The 22011-nt window shown below is 33.6% G+C and overlaps 5 protein-coding genes across 5 annotated transcripts; 2 read left to right on the forward strand and 3 right to left on the reverse strand.

Annotated features, from left to right (window-relative positions):
- Nucleotides 1–271: 271 nt before the first annotated feature.
- On the reverse strand, nt 272–729 carry LOC120258878 (zinc finger protein KNUCKLES-like). The gene has a single exon (XM_039266336.1). The coding sequence runs from the start codon at nt 673–675 to the stop codon at nt 316–318; it is 360 nt and encodes a 119-aa protein (XP_039122270.1). The 5' UTR covers nt 676–729; the 3' UTR covers nt 272–315.
- A 2463-nt stretch (nt 730–3192) lies between these two features.
- Nucleotides 3193–4733, forward strand: LOC120259317 (leucine-rich repeat protein 1-like). Its single transcript, XM_039266903.1, has 7 exons — nt 3193–3311; nt 3453–3585; nt 3683–3754; nt 3849–3992; nt 4105–4185; nt 4325–4377; nt 4484–4733. Exons 1-7 carry the CDS (start codon nt 3224–3226, stop codon nt 4528–4530), a joined length of 618 nt encoding a protein of 205 aa, XP_039122837.1. The 5' UTR covers nt 3193–3223; the 3' UTR covers nt 4531–4733.
- Nucleotides 4734–4926: 193 nt separating this feature from the next.
- On the reverse strand, nt 4927–6294 carry LOC120258583 (xyloglucan galactosyltransferase KATAMARI1 homolog). Its single transcript, XM_039266043.1, has one exon. The coding sequence runs from the start codon at nt 6292–6294 to the stop codon at nt 4927–4929; it is 1368 nt and encodes a 455-aa protein (XP_039121977.1).
- A 4389-nt stretch (nt 6295–10683) lies between these two features.
- On the forward strand, nt 10684–13851 carry LOC120258343 (probable serine/threonine-protein kinase At1g54610). The gene is made up of 7 exons (XM_039265717.1): nt 10684–10972; nt 11063–11347; nt 11924–12241; nt 12333–12560; nt 12684–12784; nt 12867–12987; nt 13116–13851. Exons 1-7 carry the CDS (start codon nt 10751–10753, stop codon nt 13449–13451), a joined length of 1611 nt encoding a protein of 536 aa, XP_039121651.1. The 5' UTR covers nt 10684–10750; the 3' UTR covers nt 13452–13851.
- LOC120258344 (dihydrolipoyllysine-residue succinyltransferase component of 2-oxoglutarate dehydrogenase complex 2, mitochondrial-like) lies at nt 13713–18574 on the reverse strand. The gene is made up of 13 exons (XM_039265718.1): nt 18418–18574; nt 17302–17362; nt 17165–17198; nt 16956–17026; nt 16761–16835; nt 16152–16207; nt 15994–16038; nt 15583–15855; nt 15369–15463; nt 15120–15210; nt 14934–15044; nt 14298–14492; nt 13713–14216 (listed from the first exon to the last, which is right to left on the reverse strand). The coding sequence occupies exons 1-13, from the start codon at nt 18457–18459 to the stop codon at nt 14025–14027; spliced, it is 1341 nt and encodes a 446-aa protein (XP_039121652.1). The 5' UTR covers nt 18460–18574; the 3' UTR covers nt 13713–14024.
- Nucleotides 18575–22011: the final 3437 nt, after the last annotated feature.

The raw sequence follows: 22011 nt of genomic DNA on the forward strand, positions 1-22011 counted from the left end.
CAGAACCAAAACAAAACCCAAATACGAAAAAGAAAATCCCAGTCTTAAAGAAAAAAAAAAAACATATTAACACCAAAAAAAATAAAAATAAAAATAAAGAAAATTGTATTAATGTATATATTTAAGTAACCAAACCCTCATTCATTCAACATCGATCATAATATATATATAAAACTCATTCAAATCTAAAACTATTTACTTTTTTTTTCTCTCTAATGACAATAGCAAGAAGAAGAACTACTTATCCATGAAACCCTAACTTAAAACCCTAGAAAAGAAGAACCAAATTAACCTCATATCCATGAAGCTTCTCCTCTACAGATGCAAGGATGTATCAACATCCGGTTCAGATCCAGCTCCAGGAGATGGAGTAGCACCGCCAGAGCTCGTCATCGTCGGAGTCACATTACCGTAGAAGTAGATGTATCCAGGTGGCGGCAAGGGGAGCCAAGGGGCAGTGGTTTGCTCGGGAATATTGGAACCGGAAATGACCGTTGCCGGCCGACGGTTCCCGGATGCACGCTCCTTCTTGTGGGCGTTCTGATGTCCTCCGAGAGCTTGAGAAGTGTGGAAGCTCCGCGTGCAGTAGTTGCATTGGAACATCCTCACAGGTACCGGTACTGGAATGGTTTGCTGATGCTTGGCTTGGGCTTCATCGGACGATGCCGAAGCCATCAAGAAGTTGAAGAACCCTCCTCCTGCTGCTCCCCCGCCTCCATTGCTCGAGCTTCCCATTTGGATCTAGAGAAAGAGATGGGGAGAGATTGAGAAAGGGTTTTGATGAGGGTTTTCAAGAACTCGTCCTGGTTTACGTTGTTTGGCCTTTTATGATTGGTTTCGACATTTTATGGACAGAATTGCCCTTCGTATTTGGCAGCTTGGTACTGAAATTACGAGGGTAAATTAGGAATTTTTGGAAAAGTTACATGGGGTTGGCATGCAAGGGGCTCACATGTCAGAAGGGTGGTTAAAAAGACTGGAATGCCCATGGTGATTGATACCTTGAGATTGACACGTGGCGTGCGGGGAATGGTGCAGAGGTCCACTAAGGGGAGACGGACCAATGATCGGGCGGTGTCGGGTGGCGGAGATTCCCATCATGATCCCATCGCCGTGATCAGACGGCTGAGAGGAGGTCAGGTCGTTGGACGCGACTGCCCCCACGATCCCCGAGTTGGCTATTTTGGGAATGAGTTTTAGTACGGGAATGCCCCTGCTTCCCTTTCCTCTGCTTTGCTTCTTTCGGGTTCTTGCGTACTCTTGCATTGCAATTTGCAATCCTTCTCTTTCTCTTTCTCTTTCTCTTTCTCTCTCTTTTGAGTGTAATAAAACTTATCTCTCTCGCTCTTTATCACTAAAAAGATGAAATAATTTATAAAAGATGAGATAAGTTTGAGGTTTTATTTGCTGAGACATTCTATTTCTATATTTATTTTATGTTTGGGATCTTTGTTCTTTTGTTTTCTATTACACTTTCAGGTTTTTCTTCTTCATTTTTATTGTGTTGTAGGTTTGGATATTTCTTCATCATTATATTGAATTTTTTAGATTTTTTTTCATTGGGAGCTTATGGAGGTTTGGATGCTAAAAATTTTTATTAATATGTAAAAATAAATATAGTTTGATTATGGATTTTTTTTTTTTTTGTCAAATTATTTAGTTTGAATTTTTGGGATAAATTTATAGCCCAAAAAAGTAAAAATTGAAACTTGACAACCGAGAATAATTTCAAAATGTATGACTTTTGTCCCTTAATTATATTAATAATATAATTTTTTAAAAAAAATTATATTATTAATAAGTATTTAACATAATTTAAATTTTAAAATATCTATTTTAATTATCATTAATCAATATTAAAACTCATAATAAATTGGATTTATTTGAGAAAAGTTGTCACTAATATAAACTTTTACTTCGATTTATTTTAATCAAAGCCAAAAACCAAGATTTTTACAACTTGAAAAGAAAAATAAACCATTAAAGCCCATTTTTTTCAAAATAAAGAAATAAATAATAAATAACAAATGACATTAGTGAAATTAATAATTAAGAGAAAACCTAATCAATTTCTCCCAATTACTTGCTTATTATATAATTATATCTGCTTACTAAACTGAAAATATTTAAAAATAATAATAATTACTAAATATATATACCCTTAAAAAAATAAACACAATAAATTTTGGTTGCTCATATTTTTCAACAAAAATAAAACAAGTATATAAACTCTCTTTGGTTCCATCCTTTTTTTTCCATTGTTTGGGTAGAAGCATTGACCTTCACAAATATTTATTCAATTCCTGATAATGATGGCTTGAAATTTTTAACCAATTTTTTTTTTAACGGTGGTTTCTGATTAATTTTTGACCAGCTTACTAATTCAATGATGGAACATCATTCATGTAATATCATTTGTTTGACTTTTATTTGATATAAAACATATTATAGTAGTAATTATCCTAAAAAGACTGCAATTGCCCTGACCCCCTCTGCTTCAAAAACTTATCTTGAGTTAATTGGATTACGATTACGGAAAAGAGTTCTACTTTATTACTATATTAATTCGTTTTGTTATCTTAACATAAGTAATTTTTCACCAATTTCTACTCCTTAATAACGAATTTAATTGGCCTTAAATTTATACAAATGTAGACCTCGTCCAAACACTTTTAAAGAAAAAAAAAAGACATGTTTATTTTTCTTAAAATTGCTACTTTAATATTTTGTATAAAAAATATGAAATAAAACTAGACCAAAATTTGGTTCGGTTCAAACTATTAAACTGAATTGAAACCATTACTATTTAAATTGAATCGAAACAGTTTTTAGTGTTTTGGCCTCAAACCGAAACTATAAAATTTTTAAAGGTCTAATAAGTTGGAAATCAAAACAACAAATAAACTATCGATTTTGTATTTTTTTTTTTATTTTTGAAACAAAAATAATGCAATAAAAAAAAATTTATTACTCGGAGTCAAATCAAAACCGAGATTGGTTCCAACTTCCAAGGGTTATATATAAAACCTAAACAGCGGGTCCGGAACCTAAACCAAACTAGACCCATATAAAACCATACTCTTTAATATAAAATTCATGACCTGTGAACTTGGACCAGTCAACAAAGGCCGGCCAAAGAGACATATAAATATATAATAATCAACATTTCTTGGAACACCTTCATCAGATTAACAGAGAAACAGAGAAACAGAGAAACAGAGAGATGAGGAAGCATAGCAACTCCTTTCTTGTTCTTGCTCTTGCTCTTGCTCTTGCTCTTACAGCAGTGCTCGTAGATTGCAACTCAGAAGGTATGAAAAAGCAGACCTCTTTATTTGTTTCAAATATTGTTATATATATATATATATATATGAAAGCTAGAATAAAACTCTTGTATTTCTTTGTTATTAACATTGATAAATCCTATATAATATTTTTAAAAATGAAAATAGGTGACATCCTTCATGCTCAGAAGTTAGTTTGGGAAGACCCAAACAATATTCTCAAGAGCTGGGATCCCACACTTGTCAATCCATGCACTTGGTACCATGTTACCTGCAACAATGACAACTCTGTCATCAGACTGTATGTGTTTCTCTCCTCAAACTCTTACCAAAGATCTAAAATAAATCATTTGTTGGCTCAATATTAAGTCTTGTTTGTTTCTTTTAATTTCTAAAAGGGATTTGGGTGAAGCTGGCTTGTCTGGACCAATCCTTCCACAGCTTGGGAATTTAACAAACCTTGAATACTTGTGAGTTCTTGTTATTTTTTTTTCCCTTTTAATTTTTCGTTTTGAAATTGCATGATTAGAATGGTTTTGATTAGAAAGAGAGATGGTTTTGCAGGGAACTTTATGGAAATAATATAAATGGAACAGTGCCTGAGGAGTTGGGTCAATTGTCAAAGTTAATCAGCATGGAACTCCAGCAGAATTTATTGACTGGACCTATTCCTTCTTCAATTGGGAACCTCAAGTCCTTGAAATTTCTGTATGTTTATCTTGTTTTCCTGTTCTAGCGTTCTGTTCAATTGCATCAGAAATTATTTGTGAAGATTGATCATTATTAATTAATTAATTTGTGTTTTTTTTTTCCTTTTCAGGAGATTGAATGCAAACATGCTGACAGGGGAGATTCCAATTGAAATTCTCAATCTCATTCGGTCTGGCAATATAAGTGTCATGTGAGTGAAAAAAAAAAAAACACTGTGGATAATGAATATGACTTTATAAAATGGAGGATATATATATATATATATATATCAAATCAATGAATAATTGGTTTAGTTCAGCAATGACCAAGATAATCTTTTTGTATTTCAGGAACATTTCTGACAACTATTTGGACGGGACAATCAGAAGATCTGAACAGACAGGTAGTCAGAAATGACCATTTCTCCTACTTTTTTATGCTTTTATTTTAATGATTTATCACAAAAACAGAGAGTGATTCTTCTTTTCTCCATTTTGCTCTTCATGAAGGATTTTCAATTACTACAGTTATCATGGATCAGAAAACTTTCAGATAATGCACAGAGAGACAGAGAGAAAGAGACTCATCCACAAATTAGACTTATATTCATAAGAGATACTGAAAGAAACAATACTATTATATCACATCTTGTTAGCATTGTGTATCTTTGATCATATCAAAGTCTTTGGTTTGTAGTCAATTTTCATAATTATCTTCTCTTCAACATTGTATACAGAAACAATGATTTATACTATAATTACAATTATTTGGTGTAGAATCTTGATCAGTTCTTCATTAATTTTTCCCATCACTTTGTGATGCTCAAATACTTCATATATTGCTTAACAAAATAAAACAAATAAAAAATAAAACATTGTCCATATCACCAATAAAAAGAAAAAAAAAATATATATATATATATATATATGACACCAAAATTAACTAACTAGAATTAACCATGCATCACCTTCACCTCTTTTCTTAACCTTTCCACTCTTCTAAGAACACCATCAACAGCCAAATCAAAAGCATCCTTGAATCCTTCAACCCTAACCCTAGGATCACCATAAACCAATCTTGGTATCATCCTCACAACCTCTTCTCTCATATTCCTCACATGCTCTTCACTATACCCACTTAACACCTCCTCTATACTAACATTCCCATTCCTCACATCATCTTCAGCAATAAACACTGAGTAAAGTGAATGATTACTTGGCAAGTGCCATATATACTGCTCATAAGCAGTCCTTGAAGAGAAAAACACAGGCACACACCCAGCCACCATTGCATCAAACATCGATCTCCTCGTCGCAGAATCTCCTCTCGGCTGCAAACAAAACGACGAGCTTTCGAACACCTTCATAACACGAGTAGGAGAATGGCAATTACCAGGACTTGATACACAATCCAACAAGTAACAATTCACCGATGAACGGCACTGTTCGATAAGGATTTGCCGAATCGAGTCCTTCTGATCAGGCCTAGGGGCACCAGCAAATGCAAAAAGCCATGGTCTTGCTAAACCAATCACCTTATCTTGCCAGGACATCACCTGGTTGTTATTGCAAGGATGGAAATAAGTAGGATAAGGTACTGCAAAGTCAATGGAATCCCATGGAGGAGACTCAACTGTCAAAACAGTCATGTTGGAAATCTCAGGCAATAAAAACAGCTTGTTGCCCCAGTGAGCTTCTTCATCATCTTTGATCCTTCTAAAGTCCCACGTAGTCCTCCCTGCCACTATGAAATGGTCCTTCCCTCCAATGACCTCCCACTCAGGCCTTGAAGCTAACCACTTAACAACCTCCATTGAAAGGAAATCTCTAACTGATGTGTTAAACCCCCACTGATGACAAGCAAAGTCAATACCAGCGTAGAATGGGATGAAGATAGCAGAAGCAAGAGATGAATTTGATGTTAAACATTCATAGTTTGTCATTCGATGATGGAAGATGATATCAAGAGAGAACTGATCAGTGTTAAACCAGCCACTAGAAGCATCACCATCATCATCAAGAGGTAATCCAAGGCCAGAGTTTGAAAAGAAAAGACAAGTGTGGGTTGTGGCATTGCTAAGATTTTTGCAGCAGTTGGAGAGTATGTCTGAGTTGAAGCTTGGTGGGAGTTGATGGATGAATATATAGCGGCCAGTGCAAGATGTTGGTTGATGTGAGTTTGTGATGTGGAGGAAGTGCTCAGGGTTGGTGGGGTTGGAAGAGTGGTAATAAAGTGAGTAAATTAAGGTTGCAACGAAGGTACAAGAAATCCAGAAAACATACCAATAATAGTGATCAACACCACCAACAGCACTTCTCATGGTTTTTGAAGATTTAGCCATGAAATGATAAGTTGCAGAGTAATGACAGTAGGATTAATCCTGTTTCATTAGCAAATGAAAGAGAAGCTCAGGGTATTTATTTATTTATTTATTTATTTATTTTTATGACAGTATTGGATTAATTAGTAAGGGGTAATGAATTATTGCTATATTAAATGGTAATAAATATTTTTTTGGTCAAAGAGCCAATGAGAGATATTGAGGACACGTCCAATTGGGTGAGAAATTATTGGATAAGCTCCCTCAATATTTCTCATGTTTCTATATATAAATCTATTTGCAACACTGTTCTGTTGGTTCTCTGAATATAAATTTCAAAATCTTATTTTGTAATCCTCAAACCTTGGATTTCTGGAAGGATCTGTGTATTATGGATCTTCCCATTATGAAAAATCCCACTTCTTTAAACTTGTCCTTGGATTTTGAAATTTTGAATTAGAGTTGATTTTGTGTCTCGCATTAGTTTTAATGTTGAGTTTCTTCAAATTCTCTTTGGCAACAATCTAGATTGGGATTAGATCAATAAAGTCTCAACTGATTATGCCAATAAAAATCTCTGGATTTGGTCACCTGATCTCTCTCAAACCTTCCATTGTTGTCAAGGTTTATGATCATTTAATTGTAGCTTACTAGACCTTGGTCTGGTTGGCTCTACTTATGAAAGTTTTGTATTTTGCCCCAAATTAAAATCTTGATGTGGAAATTGACGCATAGAAAACTTCCTAATTGAGCCTAGAAGGGGACACAAGCCTGTTTATCTATCGGACCCAGCGGGTTTGATCCAACTGAATCAGGTCAACCAAAGGCTGACATGTAACCGGCCCGATCAATGTGCCAAGCCGGCTGAGGGTTTTATATATTTATTTAATTAAATCATAAAATATCATTTAAAATAAAATAAATATATGAAAAAAATCACAAAATAACTTTGGATTGATCACCATCTTTTTATAGGCAGCTAATATGTCTTTTTTTTTCTTACTTAATGTAAGTATTGTAAATCTGTTTATATTTTTTTAGTAAAGAAATATTATTATTTTAAAAAAAAATTACTAATCGATTGGTTAGAATGATGTTATAAGTGTGTTGTTACTTTCTGTAGTCATGAGTTCAAATATTATTGACTACTATTTTTAATTTTTGTAGCCATAAATTAAATTGAATTTTTAAAAATTTTAAAATATTTAAGATAATTTCAAATAAATCAAACTAATTTAAAACTTTTATATAGTTATTAATCTATTCTGTTAAATACTTATTATTTAATATTTTTAATAATGTTTTTAAAATTGGATATTAATCAACGTGGGATTAAATTTAAATCTATTAAAGAACCATTGATTTAATTAAAGAGGGTCAATAGATAGCAAAATTAGATAGCAAAATTTGAAGAGATTTTACTAAATAAAAATTTTATTTTTATATTATAAATAATTAAATATATAAATGATAAATCTAAAAAAATTTAAAATATTAATTATTATTATTATTAGTATTAGTATTATTATTATTTTGACAAAAATGATAACTGTCACCCAGTAAAAGGTGTTAATTAAGAAATAAATAGATATAATAGTGCGCTAGTTACCATGGTTTAATGACTCTTTAAAAATTTATTAACTTAGATACCACATAAAATATAAATTAAATTAATTATATTTTAATTAATGAAAAGTACGAGTATTTCTATATTTTGACTAAATTTACAAGTTCAATTCTCCACATCAATTTGTAGTAATTGAATTGATGATATTCTAGTCAATGGAAAATTCATTAATTTCCTTATTATATTTTTTTAACAATTATCCAGTCATTGCAATGGAATTGTTTGTTTTATTTTCCCCGCAGTTGAATAAGTGTGCTCATTTAAAAATAAAAATTAAAAAAAAAAACCCTTCATTTGCACGTAGTTTTTCTTTGCATTCTTCATTTGTTTGAAAAGTCAATTAATTATTAATTAGCTTGAGGAATTTTGCTTTGGGCCAATGACAAACTTGCCCTCTTTATTAAGCTAGCCGGACCCATTTTTTATATAGTTTAATGGGTTGCCTCCCAATTAAACCCAAAGCTCACTCTTGGAATAACTTAGCAAAGTTTGACACGTGTCTTCATAAAAATTAATAACAATATCATATAAGGACACATGTCAAGTTATGATAAGTCAAAATTTAGAATTAGATAAGATTTTTTTTATATATATAAAAGTGGATAAACGGAAAAACAACTGAACACAAGTAAATTAATGCACAGAAACTAATAAAAGTCGCTCACCCGAGATGAAGAACAACAGAACATAAGGTGAAACAACAGAAACAAAACAACAAGAAAAAAAAAAAAGAGATAGCAGGAACTAGACAAGATTAACTCGGAGAAATATATATGTGTGTGAGAATTAAATGGAATTTCCCTCTTTTAATGTTCAGTGCAGCATTGCATATGCGTTGGTGATTGGCAGCATTTGTGCTTGAACGGCATCATGATATGCATGCTTTGCAAGTCATCGTTAAAAAATATAAGAGTACTATACATCACTCGCCATGCAACGTAACAACCCATATCATTAATTTTATGTAGTCATAGGCTCATAGCTAGTAAGACACCATCACCATTATAATATTATTGGAGTCATTGTGATCACTAGCTTAGCTATATATATGGCTGATCAGATGCATGCCTGTTATAAACTCCTCCGACAGATTAATTAAGACTTTAACTTATCATCAACACCACCACCATCGTATATAAATATATATATATATATTCCTCAGAGATCCAATTCTCTTTAATTTCCATTATCCCAATATTAATTCACCTCCACATCACTTAGCTATATATCTCATGAAAAGAGTTAATTACTCGCAGCTCAATATTGATCGAGAAGATCAAGGAGTTCAGTCTCATCACTCATCAGCTATAATTAAGCTTCATTGGCAACTTCACACATCCCATGCTTGTTTTCTAACTAAGGAAAGGATTAACTTGGTATGATCAAGGATTTATTTCTTTCTAAAGTTCAATTAATTGTATGATGATTTCATATGATTTGTTATACTCTGAACTTCCATTTTCTTTAACTATTATCATAGATGTACTTCTGCTTATCTATAGATATTTCCTTAGTCCTCTGTAAATTTAAGTTATATATTTGGATTTGTGGCTTCTGATCACATGTGTTTTTGTTTTTTAAATAATAAATAAATAATACTTGAACTTACTATTTATAAGGTTAGAAATTTATAAATTTTTTTTAACCAAAGAGACAAGCGCGGTTTTATTTTTATTAGTTGATTGAATAATTAAGCAAATAATCTATAATATTTATGATCAAATAAAGTATAACAATTTGCACTAAGAAAAAGGTTATAGTAATTAAAATTAGTAGGGGATTTAATTTATTATATTAAACCACTGCTATAAATTCATATTTTTCTTTTTAGTGTTGCGGTTGAAGAGTGTATATATGGGTAAAACAATTATATAAAAAATATAAATACAGCCTTAAGTACTAAAAATTTATGTGGTCTGAAACACATTGTTAAGCTGTCAAACCCAAATCAAAACATCATTTAAATACATTAATTTAAAGCAGGGATCTTCCGCATGCGATCTAAAGGGTAACAACTATTGGGCTATGGCCCGGTTCTCAACAAAATAATATAAATTGATTTTTTAAGAAAATTATTATTTTAGTGTAATATAAATATAAATTATTTATTTTTATCAAAAAAAAAAAAAGTATCAATTATTCTAACAAACCGCAGTGTATACAGTGAAAGAAAACACGGTAAAATTAACGGCTGAGATCATTAATGAGGTTTTGAGACATGTAGCAGTGAAGGAATTGGGGGGCTGGTGAGTGGCCGGTGGCTGCAATTAATAGCAAGGCCAGGGGCATTTATGGCACATACGACTCATCTTCTGACACGTGTCATATCGTGGTCACGTGACGAGGACCATCCCCTTCACACCCACCCCCAACGTATGTTGTTACACCACCGTGCGAGTCGTGCATGTCGTTGTGAGAAGACCTCCACCATTCCATCTCTCAACTCACCCCCTCCACTTCCTCTAAATTACAATTAAACCACCCCCACTCTCTTACACTCTCTCTCTATATATATATATATTAATTATTTATAAATCCATGGTTTTTTAAAAGTAATTTTTTAGTTACAATTTTAAATATTAAACTACCCACTAAAAAAAATGGTTTAATTATAAAACTAAAGAGTTAAACTGAATTTTTTTGGTTGCTGACTTGCTGGTATACTGCAGTGGCATTCTCGTAATAAATTTAAAGTGCAAGGGCTGTATTGATTGTAAGGGAATGAGGGAAAGTCACAAGTGGTTGCAAAACGTTCACCGTTTTCATTCTCTGGTTTTTTGTTCTCACACTCGAATCGTTTCTCAGCGTTGAAAGCGTTTCCCATGAGGAATGGGCTGCGTCCTCGGTAAGCAAGCCGCCGGCGAGGCAGGAGCCGGAGCTGGAGCTCCGAAGAAATCCAACAGCGGTGATGAGGCCATCAGCACAACGGTGCCAATCCCTAGGTCTCCGAAGGAAATCATCGGCTGGCCTGCATGGCTCTCGGCCGTCGCAGGCGACTCCATCACCGGCCTCGTCCCCCGCCGTGCTGATTCTTTCCAAAAGCTCGAGAAGGTTAGATGATCCTCAAACTCCATCACTATTTCTCCAATAGAAAAAAGCATGAACTCGAATGGTATTAATGGTGATGAAGATGGTGTTTAGATCGGTTCGGGAACGTACAGCAACGTGTATAAAGCTCGGGACTTGGTGACAGGGCGAGTGGTGGCGTTGAAGAAGGTGAGGTTCGACATCTTGGAGCCGGAGAGCGTGCGGTTCATGGCCAGGGAGATTACCGTGCTCCATAGGCTTGATCACCCTAACGTGGTCCGCCTTGAGGGCCTTGTAATCTCTCGTGTTTCCCCAGCTCTCTACCTTGTTTTCCAGTACATGGACCATGACCTCGCAGGCCTTGCCGCTTGCTCCGGGGTCAAGTTCTCTGAACCCCAGGTATCATCATCTCTTCATTTCCATTGACTGCAATGAAATTTTAGACTGGTTCTTGGGGTTTTTAAATTGTATGACATTCTTGAATCTTGACTTGTTTTGAGTTTAATCTGAATTAAAAATGCAGACTTTGTTTTGTTGTTGATTGGAAGTGTCTTCCACTTCAACTGAAAGTGATGTAAAGTTTTTAATAGGTGTAGAGTAATTCTGAATATAATTCAATCTCTCTGTTTACAGTTTGATGTTATGTTTTACTGTATTCAAGTGGAATGTTAGTGTTTTTCTGGCTTGTTGACTTGATATTTTAGCTCCATGTTGAATCTTTTGTTTGTTTTGAGCTTAATCGTCATGATGGTTACAGTTACAAGTATGGTCTTGATTTCCAACAAAGAACAAAGTATCATTTAATATTTTTATAAAAAAAAAAAATGCAGCCTTTGCTGTCTTGTAAGTTGACAATGTGGTCTTCTTCAACTGAAAGTGATGTGAAACAGTTTGGATAGGTGTTGAATATCTCTGGATAAAATCAATCTCTCTGTTTATAGTTTTGTTGATCATGTTGTGCGTACTGGATGGCAGGTCAAATGCTATATGAAACAATTGCTATCTGGGCTTGAGCATTGCCATAGCCGAGGTGTGCTGCACCGTGACATCAAGGGTTCAAACCTGCTTCTGGATAATGAAGGTACTCTGAAAATAGCTGATTTTGGTCTGGCTTCAACCTTTGATCCTAATAAGAAGGAAGCAAGGACTAGCAGGGTTGTCACCTTATGGTATCGAGCACCCGAACTGCTTCTAGGAGCCACTCATTACGATGTGGGCATTGATTTATGGAGTGCTGGTTGCATTTTGGCAGAGTTGCTTGCAGGAAAGCCGATTCTTCCTGGCCGCACTGAGGCATGTTGTTTTCATGATCATGTTATTCAGATTCACATATCAATGGCATAGTCATTGAATGTCTAATACTTTCTAGATGTGTGTCATTTAGGTGGAGCAATTGCACAGGATCTTTAAGTTGTGTGGTTCCCCATCAGAACAATACTGGAAGAAATCAAAATTGCCACATGCCACAATGTTTAAGCCTCAGCAGCCATACAAGTGCTGTATTGCAGAAACTTTCAAGGATTTTCCACCATCTTCACTAGCTTTAGTCAAAAAGCTTCTGGCAATGGATCCAGCTGAAAGAGGCACAGCTATTGCTGCTCTGAATAGTGAGGTAAACTCATTTCATGGCTGCACGTTAAGATTTATTCTTAGTGGACGAAATTGATGCATGGTATAAAGAAACTCTTGAACTTTACTTAAATATCTTAATAACCAAAACTTGTATCTGTTGTAGTTCTTCACTACAAAACCTTATGCATGTGAGCCATCCAGCCTGCCTCAGTATCCTCCGAGCAAGGAAATTGATGCGAAAATGAGGGATGAGAAGGCTAGAAGGTGGGTGTATTTTCCTCATTTGGCATTAAACTCAAGTTTTTTGCATTTTGTTTATTTAGTTGTATGTTCCTCCATACCTTAGGCAAAGTTTAATTGATGACAAAGTAAACATTGAAGCCACAAAGAAACCACGAACAAAGAATCGAGGCGGTAAAGCAGTTCCAGCTCCAGAAGCAAATGCAGAGCTTCAAGTAAATCTTGATGTAAGTTCTTCAAGTAAATTATTGAAGATTCTTATGCATTATATGCCTCCTAAATTACTAATTCAACATCTAGTTTGAAAAAAAAATTATTTTACAGTCATTCACTTGTCGAAATTTAATATTTTCAGCGAAGGAGAATAATGGCTCATGGTAATGTCACGAGCAAAAGCGAAAAGTTTCCTCCGCCTCATAGAGATGCAGCAGTTGGTGTCCCGGGTGATCCAATACACAATAGCACAGTTTCTTTTATTGCTTCAAGTGCATCATTTGCTTCATCTGTGTTTGAAGGGAGTGAAGTAGCAGGAAAGAAGAAAACAGCCAGAGCTGAAGCTCAACCTCAAACAGCTTTGTTGAGAGCATTGCGTCCATCATCAATTGGGCTCTTGATGGAGCTCAAAAGGAATGCTAGAGTACCCAAAAGGATGAGGGGCAAAGAGTTGGAGGTTTTTGGTGGCGGTATGTAGTCAGAAAAATTCAAATGCATTAAGCTACCCTTCTCTTTTAAAATATGTGTAGATTTTCTTTCCTAAATTTAGTTGAGGAACTGTAAGATAATATGAAATTATGGTATTTTGTATTATTAGTATCATGATGAATTAAGAATAAGGCAAATTAGGGTCACAAGAATTAGTTACATGATACATCATGCTAATGATCATACATAATAACAGAGGCTTATCCAAAGCAGCACAGGATGACCACCTTTACTTGATTCACTTATAATGTATCAAAATAAACAATATAATTACCAAGATCTGTTCATACAAAAGCATCAATGTTTGGCAATTCTTCGCCCTTGTCAACAATTAAAAACAGTTGCTAACCAGAAGTGTTTCCTCTCACTTGAACCCAAAAAAAAAAAAACACAGAAAAAATCATAACATAATATGACTGTATCCCAACACAAGTATCTGGGGTTGAATATATATAAGCCTGAGGTCTCACCCTCAAAATAACTCAGTAAACAAAATTTTCTCTTGCAACTTATTATATGCTAAAAAAGAGAGTGGCAAGCAAAGCTAACATCGTGCTGTCGCCTACAAGTCCAGAAGAAGTCTCCGGGGGTCTTCAACCACATCCTTGATACGGCGCAGAAAATAAACAGCCTCTCTTCCGTCAATCAGTCTATGATCGTAAGTCAGAGCAATGTACATCATTGGCCTCGGTACAACCACACCATCAACAACCATTGGCCGGGACACTATTGAATGCATCCCCAAAATGGCTGACTGAAAAAAGAAAAGGAACTTGCCCATCAGAGTTTGCGGCAACATAATAGGAGAGTAAGAAATTTTGGTTTAGGCACATACTTGCGGTGGATTTATAATGGGTGTGCTTAGAAGACTTCCGTAGACCCCACCATTTGATATGGTAAATGACCCTCCGGCCATTTCATCAATGGATATTGTACCATCATTGGCTTTCTTAGCAAGAGTGTTTATCTCCTTCTCTATCTCAGCAAAGTTCATTGTGTCAGCATTTCGGATCACTGGAACCACAAGTCCCTAAAAAATAAAAAGCAGAATATATGAGCAATCAAAAGATAAGAAGTTCTAACTATGATTATTTGGTTTTGCCAAGAAGCATTCTTTCTGTAAAAGTAATAAAATGTCAAGAAAAGTCTACATGCAGGAAATGTCTTATTTGTAAAGCTATGCTATTCGGAAATTTTTTAAGTCATTTCCTACAACATGCAAGATGAAGCTATGGTAAGATGATTTCATATCTTTAAGTCAAATTTTTCACATATTTTTATTTTCCATCTGAACACAAAACCGTGCTATTTGCAAACAAAGATTGGAAGGAATGATTAAATTTGAAATTTTGTATTTATGATGTTTAGCCTTAACAAAATCTTTTCCTAAAAAATTAAAAAAATATATAGATAAAAATAAATGATTCATAAGAAACTATGCTATTTTTCAGATGGGCTAGATATCACAGACCTTTTTTGTCCCAACAGCAATGCTGATATCAACATACTCTCTATATATGATATCCTCACCATCAATGACCGCATTAATGATAGGCTGGTTTTGTAGTCCACTAACAGCTGCCTGCATGTCCGAAGACAAGTCAAAAGAGAGCAGATAATGAAATGCACATTTTGAAACTCCTAATTGCAAACTTACTTTCACAAAACCTGACATAAGCCCCAATTTCACACCATGTTTCTCCACAAATGCATCTTTATAATCAGATCGAAGTCTCATCAAATTGGTCCTACATTTATAATTAAATGAATAGGTGAAGCAATCAGAAGTGGGGAAAATAACTATAAAAGAAATAACTGAATATTTAAAAAGGTAAACCTTTGCTGTGTGGTTATGGTACAAAATTAATTCAGAAAAAATGACTTATTAAATGACAGAATCACCTACATGTCGACCTCATTAAATGTAGTTAGCATTGCAAAAGTATTCTGAGAGTCCTTCAATCGTGTGGCAACTCGTTTCCTAAGACGCGGCATAGGAACCTGAAAGCCAAATAGCATTTCAAGTTCAATAAATACTAAAATACTCTGCAAAATTATGAAAGACATGATAAATCTGAAGCATAAAAATTGCTAGATCTTTGTTGATAGAAAAAACTCACCCGTCGTTCTCTTTCCTTGGGAGGAAGCTGAGGTTCTGAAGGAGAAGTTTTAGGAGGCACAGGAGAAGGAACTTTAGGCTTTTCTTCGGCAGCAGTTTCCACTTTAGGCTTTTGTTTGCCAGCAGTTTTGCTTTCTGCAGGAGGAGATGGCTTAGTGGCAACTGTATCTACTTTCTCCTCAGAAGGAGCAACATGTGTTGCACTCGAAGCAGACTTTGAAATGACTGCAATCTTAGTTCCTGGTGTCACAGTATCACCTTCACTTGCAACAAACTAGAAAGAACAAAAAGCAGGAGTTGGAAGCAATCTATGAAAGAAACCATGTCTACCGCACACATTTATATAATGTGCATACAAGATTTTATGAAGTACATCCAAGAAAAACAACCATTCAAAGAATTGCTCTACAACCTTTTCGATAACCCCAGCTTCAGGACTATTAACATCAATAGTCACCTGAAAATAGAAATAAGATGGAAGAGTATGACAATAATTCCATTAAAGCAAGAAACATTTTACCATGATGATAAATTAATAATCAGATGCATGATCTCGTATAAGGAAAATACCTTATCAGTTTCAACCTGGGCAATAGGTTCATCAGCTTCAACCCTGTCACCAGGTTCTGTTCATAAAACATGATGGCCAGAAGGACCAAGTTGTGACATTAGCAAACGAAAAGAACAGCACAAAGATCGCAAACATTATACTCAAGTATTGTTTCCAATAAACAAGTGGTGAGTAAATGGACCAATATTTCTCTATATACGCACAATATAGTTAAAATTTTCAATTCAGTTACTCCATGTGGAAGAAAAAAATCTCTGCAGCACAGAAGTCATGAGTTCAGGCCAAGCATAGCACAGCTAAGTATACTGAACATTAAAGCAATAAAAACTAACTCAAGCTCAAGGGCCATGATCACCACTCTGGCAGGCCAAAGAAATGTATTTCATAGACGCTACTAACAAGTTTCATACTACATCCAACATGGGTTTTGGATTTAAAGCAAGGGAATGTGATAGATGATTTCATAATCTTGACATACAGATCAGGGTTGCTCATCGACTCTAGTTCAGATTGCATAAAAAGATTATTCAATCAGCTGTTAGAACAACAAAGCCCTATTCTCAAATCTGTGCAGGGGTATGAGGGAGAGAGTAACAGAATTTCCATACTTTTCAAGAAGGTTGCCAATGTCCCGTCAGTTATAGATTCACCCATATGTGGAACAACCGCATCAAACAGATCACCTTCAATAAAAAGACAAGAACAAACACACTCAATTCAGTTTTTAGATTTCAGAGAGATTACACAAAGTGCCAAAATCTGGAAGGGCCACTAAACAGGTCAAAATGAAGGCAATAACATACCATTTCCAGAAGCAAATGACCTAGCCCAGACTCGATAAGGAGAATCCCTTGGTAGAAACTCCTTCACATCCCTAAATTTTTTTTATATAAAAACCTCTTTAGGAAACACTAAGATCCCATTAATTTCGGAAAAGATCAAGTTATTGATAATAGCCTTATTAAAATTACTTAAATAAGCACAACATTAAATTCCTGTTCACACTGCTAACCTCATATTGTTTGAGAAAATCGGACCACTGCCACCTGAAAAGAAAAAAGTGAATTTAAAATTTTTAACTTCTGCAAATAATATATGAAACAACAGGTTATTCTAGAATTTGAGTTGGTAAAAATCATCATCATCCACCTGGCAAGGCGTAGTGGCTGTAACTCCGGGCATGCCTACAACTTCTGAGAAAAAGTAATTTCTGCAACAAATTTGAGTTTACAAGATAATCAGAGAGTTGCCTCAGGGATAAACAGAGGATTAAATCATACAAATAGGTAAAAATGGCTATAAAATCAGTAACATTAGGTAAACACAGAAACTTCAAGAAGAGATTGTTATCGATAAACACCAATATACTTCAAAGGGACAAACAGAACAATATATTAAAAGCAAAATTAATCTCCCAATTGGAAAATTCATGATTTCTTCATACAAAGATGAGGATCAAGATAGGAGGAAGAAGCACAGAAATAACTTGTAATAAAATTCAATTCACCAGATAAATGAGACACACAACATCACAAACTTCTAGAAACAATAAGCACATTATACCAAGTGGTCATCAAAAGAAATGGCAACAAAACAATAATTAAACGGATAAAAATGTGACTAAGATATTTTACCGAGGGGTTCAACACATATCAATAAAATACATATTTAATGGAATAAAAAAGCCCCAGTATGAAGAATCAAACAAACATCAGCATTATATAAATTTTAGCAAATAACTTCCAAACAGACACACCAACCATCAGGATTATACAGCATAAATCTAAAGCAGTATCTTAGCAAAACCTCAAGTCATGGAAAACCCACATCATCTCCATACTTATCTCCAGATTATAAAAAAGAAACTAAAGTATAAATTCAAGATCAGCAAAATCACAGAACAGAAAGAATCAACCTTCCAAACTAGAGTTATTCATTCCGCATCTACATTCCATATAACTAATTCGTCCTTACAAGCTCACAACCCTCGATTGAAAAACCAACTGAAAATCACTAAATTCGGCATCATGGTATATACAGCGCAATCAACCAGGTTTCATCGTCCAACTCTCCCAAGTCATCAACTTTACACACCACATGGTATCCAAACACACGAAAAAGCATCCATGAACCAAATCAATCGCAAAATACCAAAATAGCAAAATAGATCACACAAAAACATCCAAAAAGAAATTTGGAAAGACATACATGAATATGCATGTAGAGATAGAGAGAGAAAGAGAAAGAGGGAGAGGAGAAACTCACAGCGACTGGCCGACGGACCAGGCGAGCAAGCGTGGAGGCCATCTCCTAGATCTCTCGATTCAATAGTTAGAAGTAAGAACCCTAATTTTTGCGCCTCTCGTCTTCCTTCTACTTTTCAGATCTCTGGTTCATTCAACCGGTATACTTGGAATGCGCGTTCTGGTTCACCCAAGAAGAGCAATCAAGAGCATTTAAAAGGACACGTGTCATAAAAATAAGGGATTAGATCGTGTATTATTCCTCTCTCTCTCTCTCTCTCTCTGTGGATTATTTTTCTACAAAGAAACAAGGGAATAAACTTTTCCAATATAACCCTAATTTTTTTTATTTCTAATTATCAAAATAATCTCCCAATAAGGATTTTTTAAAATATCACATTAAATCCATATCATCACCTAATGAATGAATTTTTTTTAAAAAAAAATACTAAGATATTTTTTTTTTTCGTGCCCACCCTTCTCTTTTAAGAAATTACATAAATGAAATTCTTTTTGTCTGTTTAAATATTTTTTAAGTTATTATTTTTTTCAACACATTTATTTTGAAAAATATGTTGTTATTATTATTATTGCATCTTCATTTTTAAGACATTATTTTAAAAATAATAATAATTTTCAACATTTATATATTTTTTCTTCCGTACCAAGTTCATAGTTTTGGCAGTATGTGGCTAGACCAAATATGATTTCACCTATAAGTCTATAACACGACATACCACATGCTAACCAAAGATCAGTCGTAGACATATATGCATATAAATAAAAACTTTGATCCTATGTTGCATAATCTATATTCTTTATGTAAACAACTTGGATATCATAAAACTAAATGTCTAACACAACAAGATATTCAACCAAAAAAATAAAAAACTAATAAAAACAATAATAATGTTTTTTTCAAATTAATTACCATTCAAAAAAGTTTTTTTAAAAAATAATAACTTGAAAAAGATTTTTAAAAATTCACTTTTGTAACTATTTAAAAAATAAATTTGCTAATAATAAGAACAATCTTTAAAACTTACTTAAAAAACCAAGAAGATGTATGGATAATAATAATAATAATAATAATAATAATAATAATAATAATAATAATAATTATTATTATTATTATTATTATTATAACACATGTTTTCAAAATAAATGCGGTTGAAAAATTTTAACTTTTAAAAAATTAATAATAGCTTAAAAACGTTTAAACAGATAAAAACTTTTTTTTTTTGGTTTTTAAAAATATAAGGGTGTTCATAAAAAATTTTAATATCTTTAGATTTTTTAAAGAATATACCCATCATTTAATTGATAATATGGTTTGATGTGATGTTTTTTTAAAGGATATACTTATCACAAAAATAACTCTTCTGGATGAATAGATAGGAGAATGGTGTTCTTTTCAAAAAAATAATTGGTGAAAAATAATTGGTGGATGACATGTTTAATTATATATATATATAATAGCACTATGTTTATATATTTATGTGTGTGCGTTAGAAAGATTGAATTACATGTTTAATCCTCTCTTTTCCAATTAAGAGTATTCGGATTTGATAATTAATTCTCAGTCCGTGTATATGCCCCTAATGCATATAACGCTTGTTTCTTTTATAAAAAAACTATATATCTAATAAAAAAATTACAACTTTTATAATTAATATTAGATGTATTGACAAAAAAATATTCACCAACATTTTCTGTTTGTCATTTTCATTAGTTATTTTTTTATTTTTTTTTATTATTTATTTTTACAATAATCAACAAAGCTACTATCAACGACATGCGTGAATCTATTTTGAATATACTAATGTTTTGATTTTGTGTAATAGTATACAGGGAAACCTTAAACATTATGCACATGAGACTTTGTTCATCATGCGGTAAAGTGAGAATTGATTGCATGACACCTACATAATAACAAAGTGCCTTAACAGTTGAGCTAGGCTATTTTTTTTCTTAGTTATCATGGACCTTTTTTTAACTAAATAAATAAATCCATCAATAAATAACGATTATTTTGAATTATTAAAACATAAAAATAAATAAATAAATAAATAAAAGGACCTGATGGGCCGCGTATATATCAAACTAATTACCTAAACTAAACTAACTGGAATGGTTGAACATGGGGACACTCTGGCATGTCACAATAAATTAGGCCCACTGCCATGCCTGCCATAATTTTTTATTATTATTAAAAATATAACTTAATACAAGCTATTATGGATCCGTTTCATAACAAAATTCTCATCAATAAAAAAAAAAAATCAAAATTGATAATTATCATGATTAACATGACATTTTTGTTACCATCAATTGAAATCTTTCATTAGTGGTGGTATAAATTTTGAAAATAGTTATTTTTTATTTATAAAATTAAAGCTTTACTTATTTTCAATCGTTGTCTTCTACCAAAACAAGACAATTCTGACCAAATTTTGCAAGAAAAAATCTATATGTGATGTGACTTCATCCTATGTCTATGAATTCCAGTATTGAAAATATTAAAGTAGCGTGCACACCTCATCATTGGAGAGAATTTATCACAACTCATCCATATTATTTATCTCTTTATATATATATATATATATATATATATATATATATATATATATGTGTGTGTGTGAAAATTGCAAAAAAAACCTTTTAAGTTTGTAAAATTGCCAAAAACACCCCGTTAGTTTTGCAATCCCTAAAAACTCCCTCCTTTTAAACTCTATGTTTTTCAAACCCCCAAACCCCGTCAGAATCTGGATGTGAACTGAGTGAGTTTTTAAATTTTATGGACGAAAATACCCTCAGTACGTGAGTCGTGGGCTGCAGTCCCATCTCGGCGATTTGAGAGGAAATGGGGTGATTTTCCGTAGGGTAACCCGAGAGACGAATTTATTGGAGCCGTTTACTTGCTTTTTCTCAACTCGCGTCTTAAGCTCTTCCATTTCCGTTCGCCTCCGAAGTTGTCTCTACCGTCGAGCCTCCCGTGATTTCGACTTTTTCCTTTCCACCCGATATCTCAAAGGAGAAGTCCCCGCGCAACTAGTTGGCATTTCATCGGGCTTCAATCTAAGGTATTGAGTATGGTTTTATGTTAACTGCTCATACTAAAGAAAGATTTTTTCGGTTTTGTTTTGTGTTCCCTGCTTTTTGTTGGAAGATATCAAGTATGCTGGGGATTTCTACTGGGGTTTTTGTTAGTCTCACGGAGATTTCTGGCTAGGTTTTTTTGTTTTGTTTTGCATTTTTCGCTCAGATACACTATCGAAAAAGTTTTTTTCGATTGTTATGATTTATGTAATATTTATAATGTACATTTCCCTTTCATTTGATATGGTCTGCGTTTTACAAATGAGGGTTGACGCTTTAAGAAATGAGATGTTATGCTTTTAAGTTTTTGTTGTCATTGCTTTAAGTATTCTCGCCTCTGCTTTAATAAGATAGGTCTCTGCTTAACATTTGATATCTCCGCTTTAATAACCGAGAGTTTACCGCTTAAAACCTTAAATTTGCGCTTAAACTTTTTGTGAATACTGCATGTCGAATGTATTATTATTGTCAGCAGTCGGTGATTATGAGTGCATCAATCTAGTTAATGGGCGATGCT

This window comes from Dioscorea cayenensis, chromosome 4 (assembly GCF_009730915.1).
Source record: "Dioscorea cayenensis subsp. rotundata cultivar TDr96_F1 chromosome 4, TDr96_F1_v2_PseudoChromosome.rev07_lg8_w22 25.fasta, whole genome shotgun sequence".
NCBI lineage: Eukaryota > Viridiplantae > Streptophyta > Magnoliopsida > Dioscoreales > Dioscoreaceae > Dioscorea > Dioscorea cayenensis.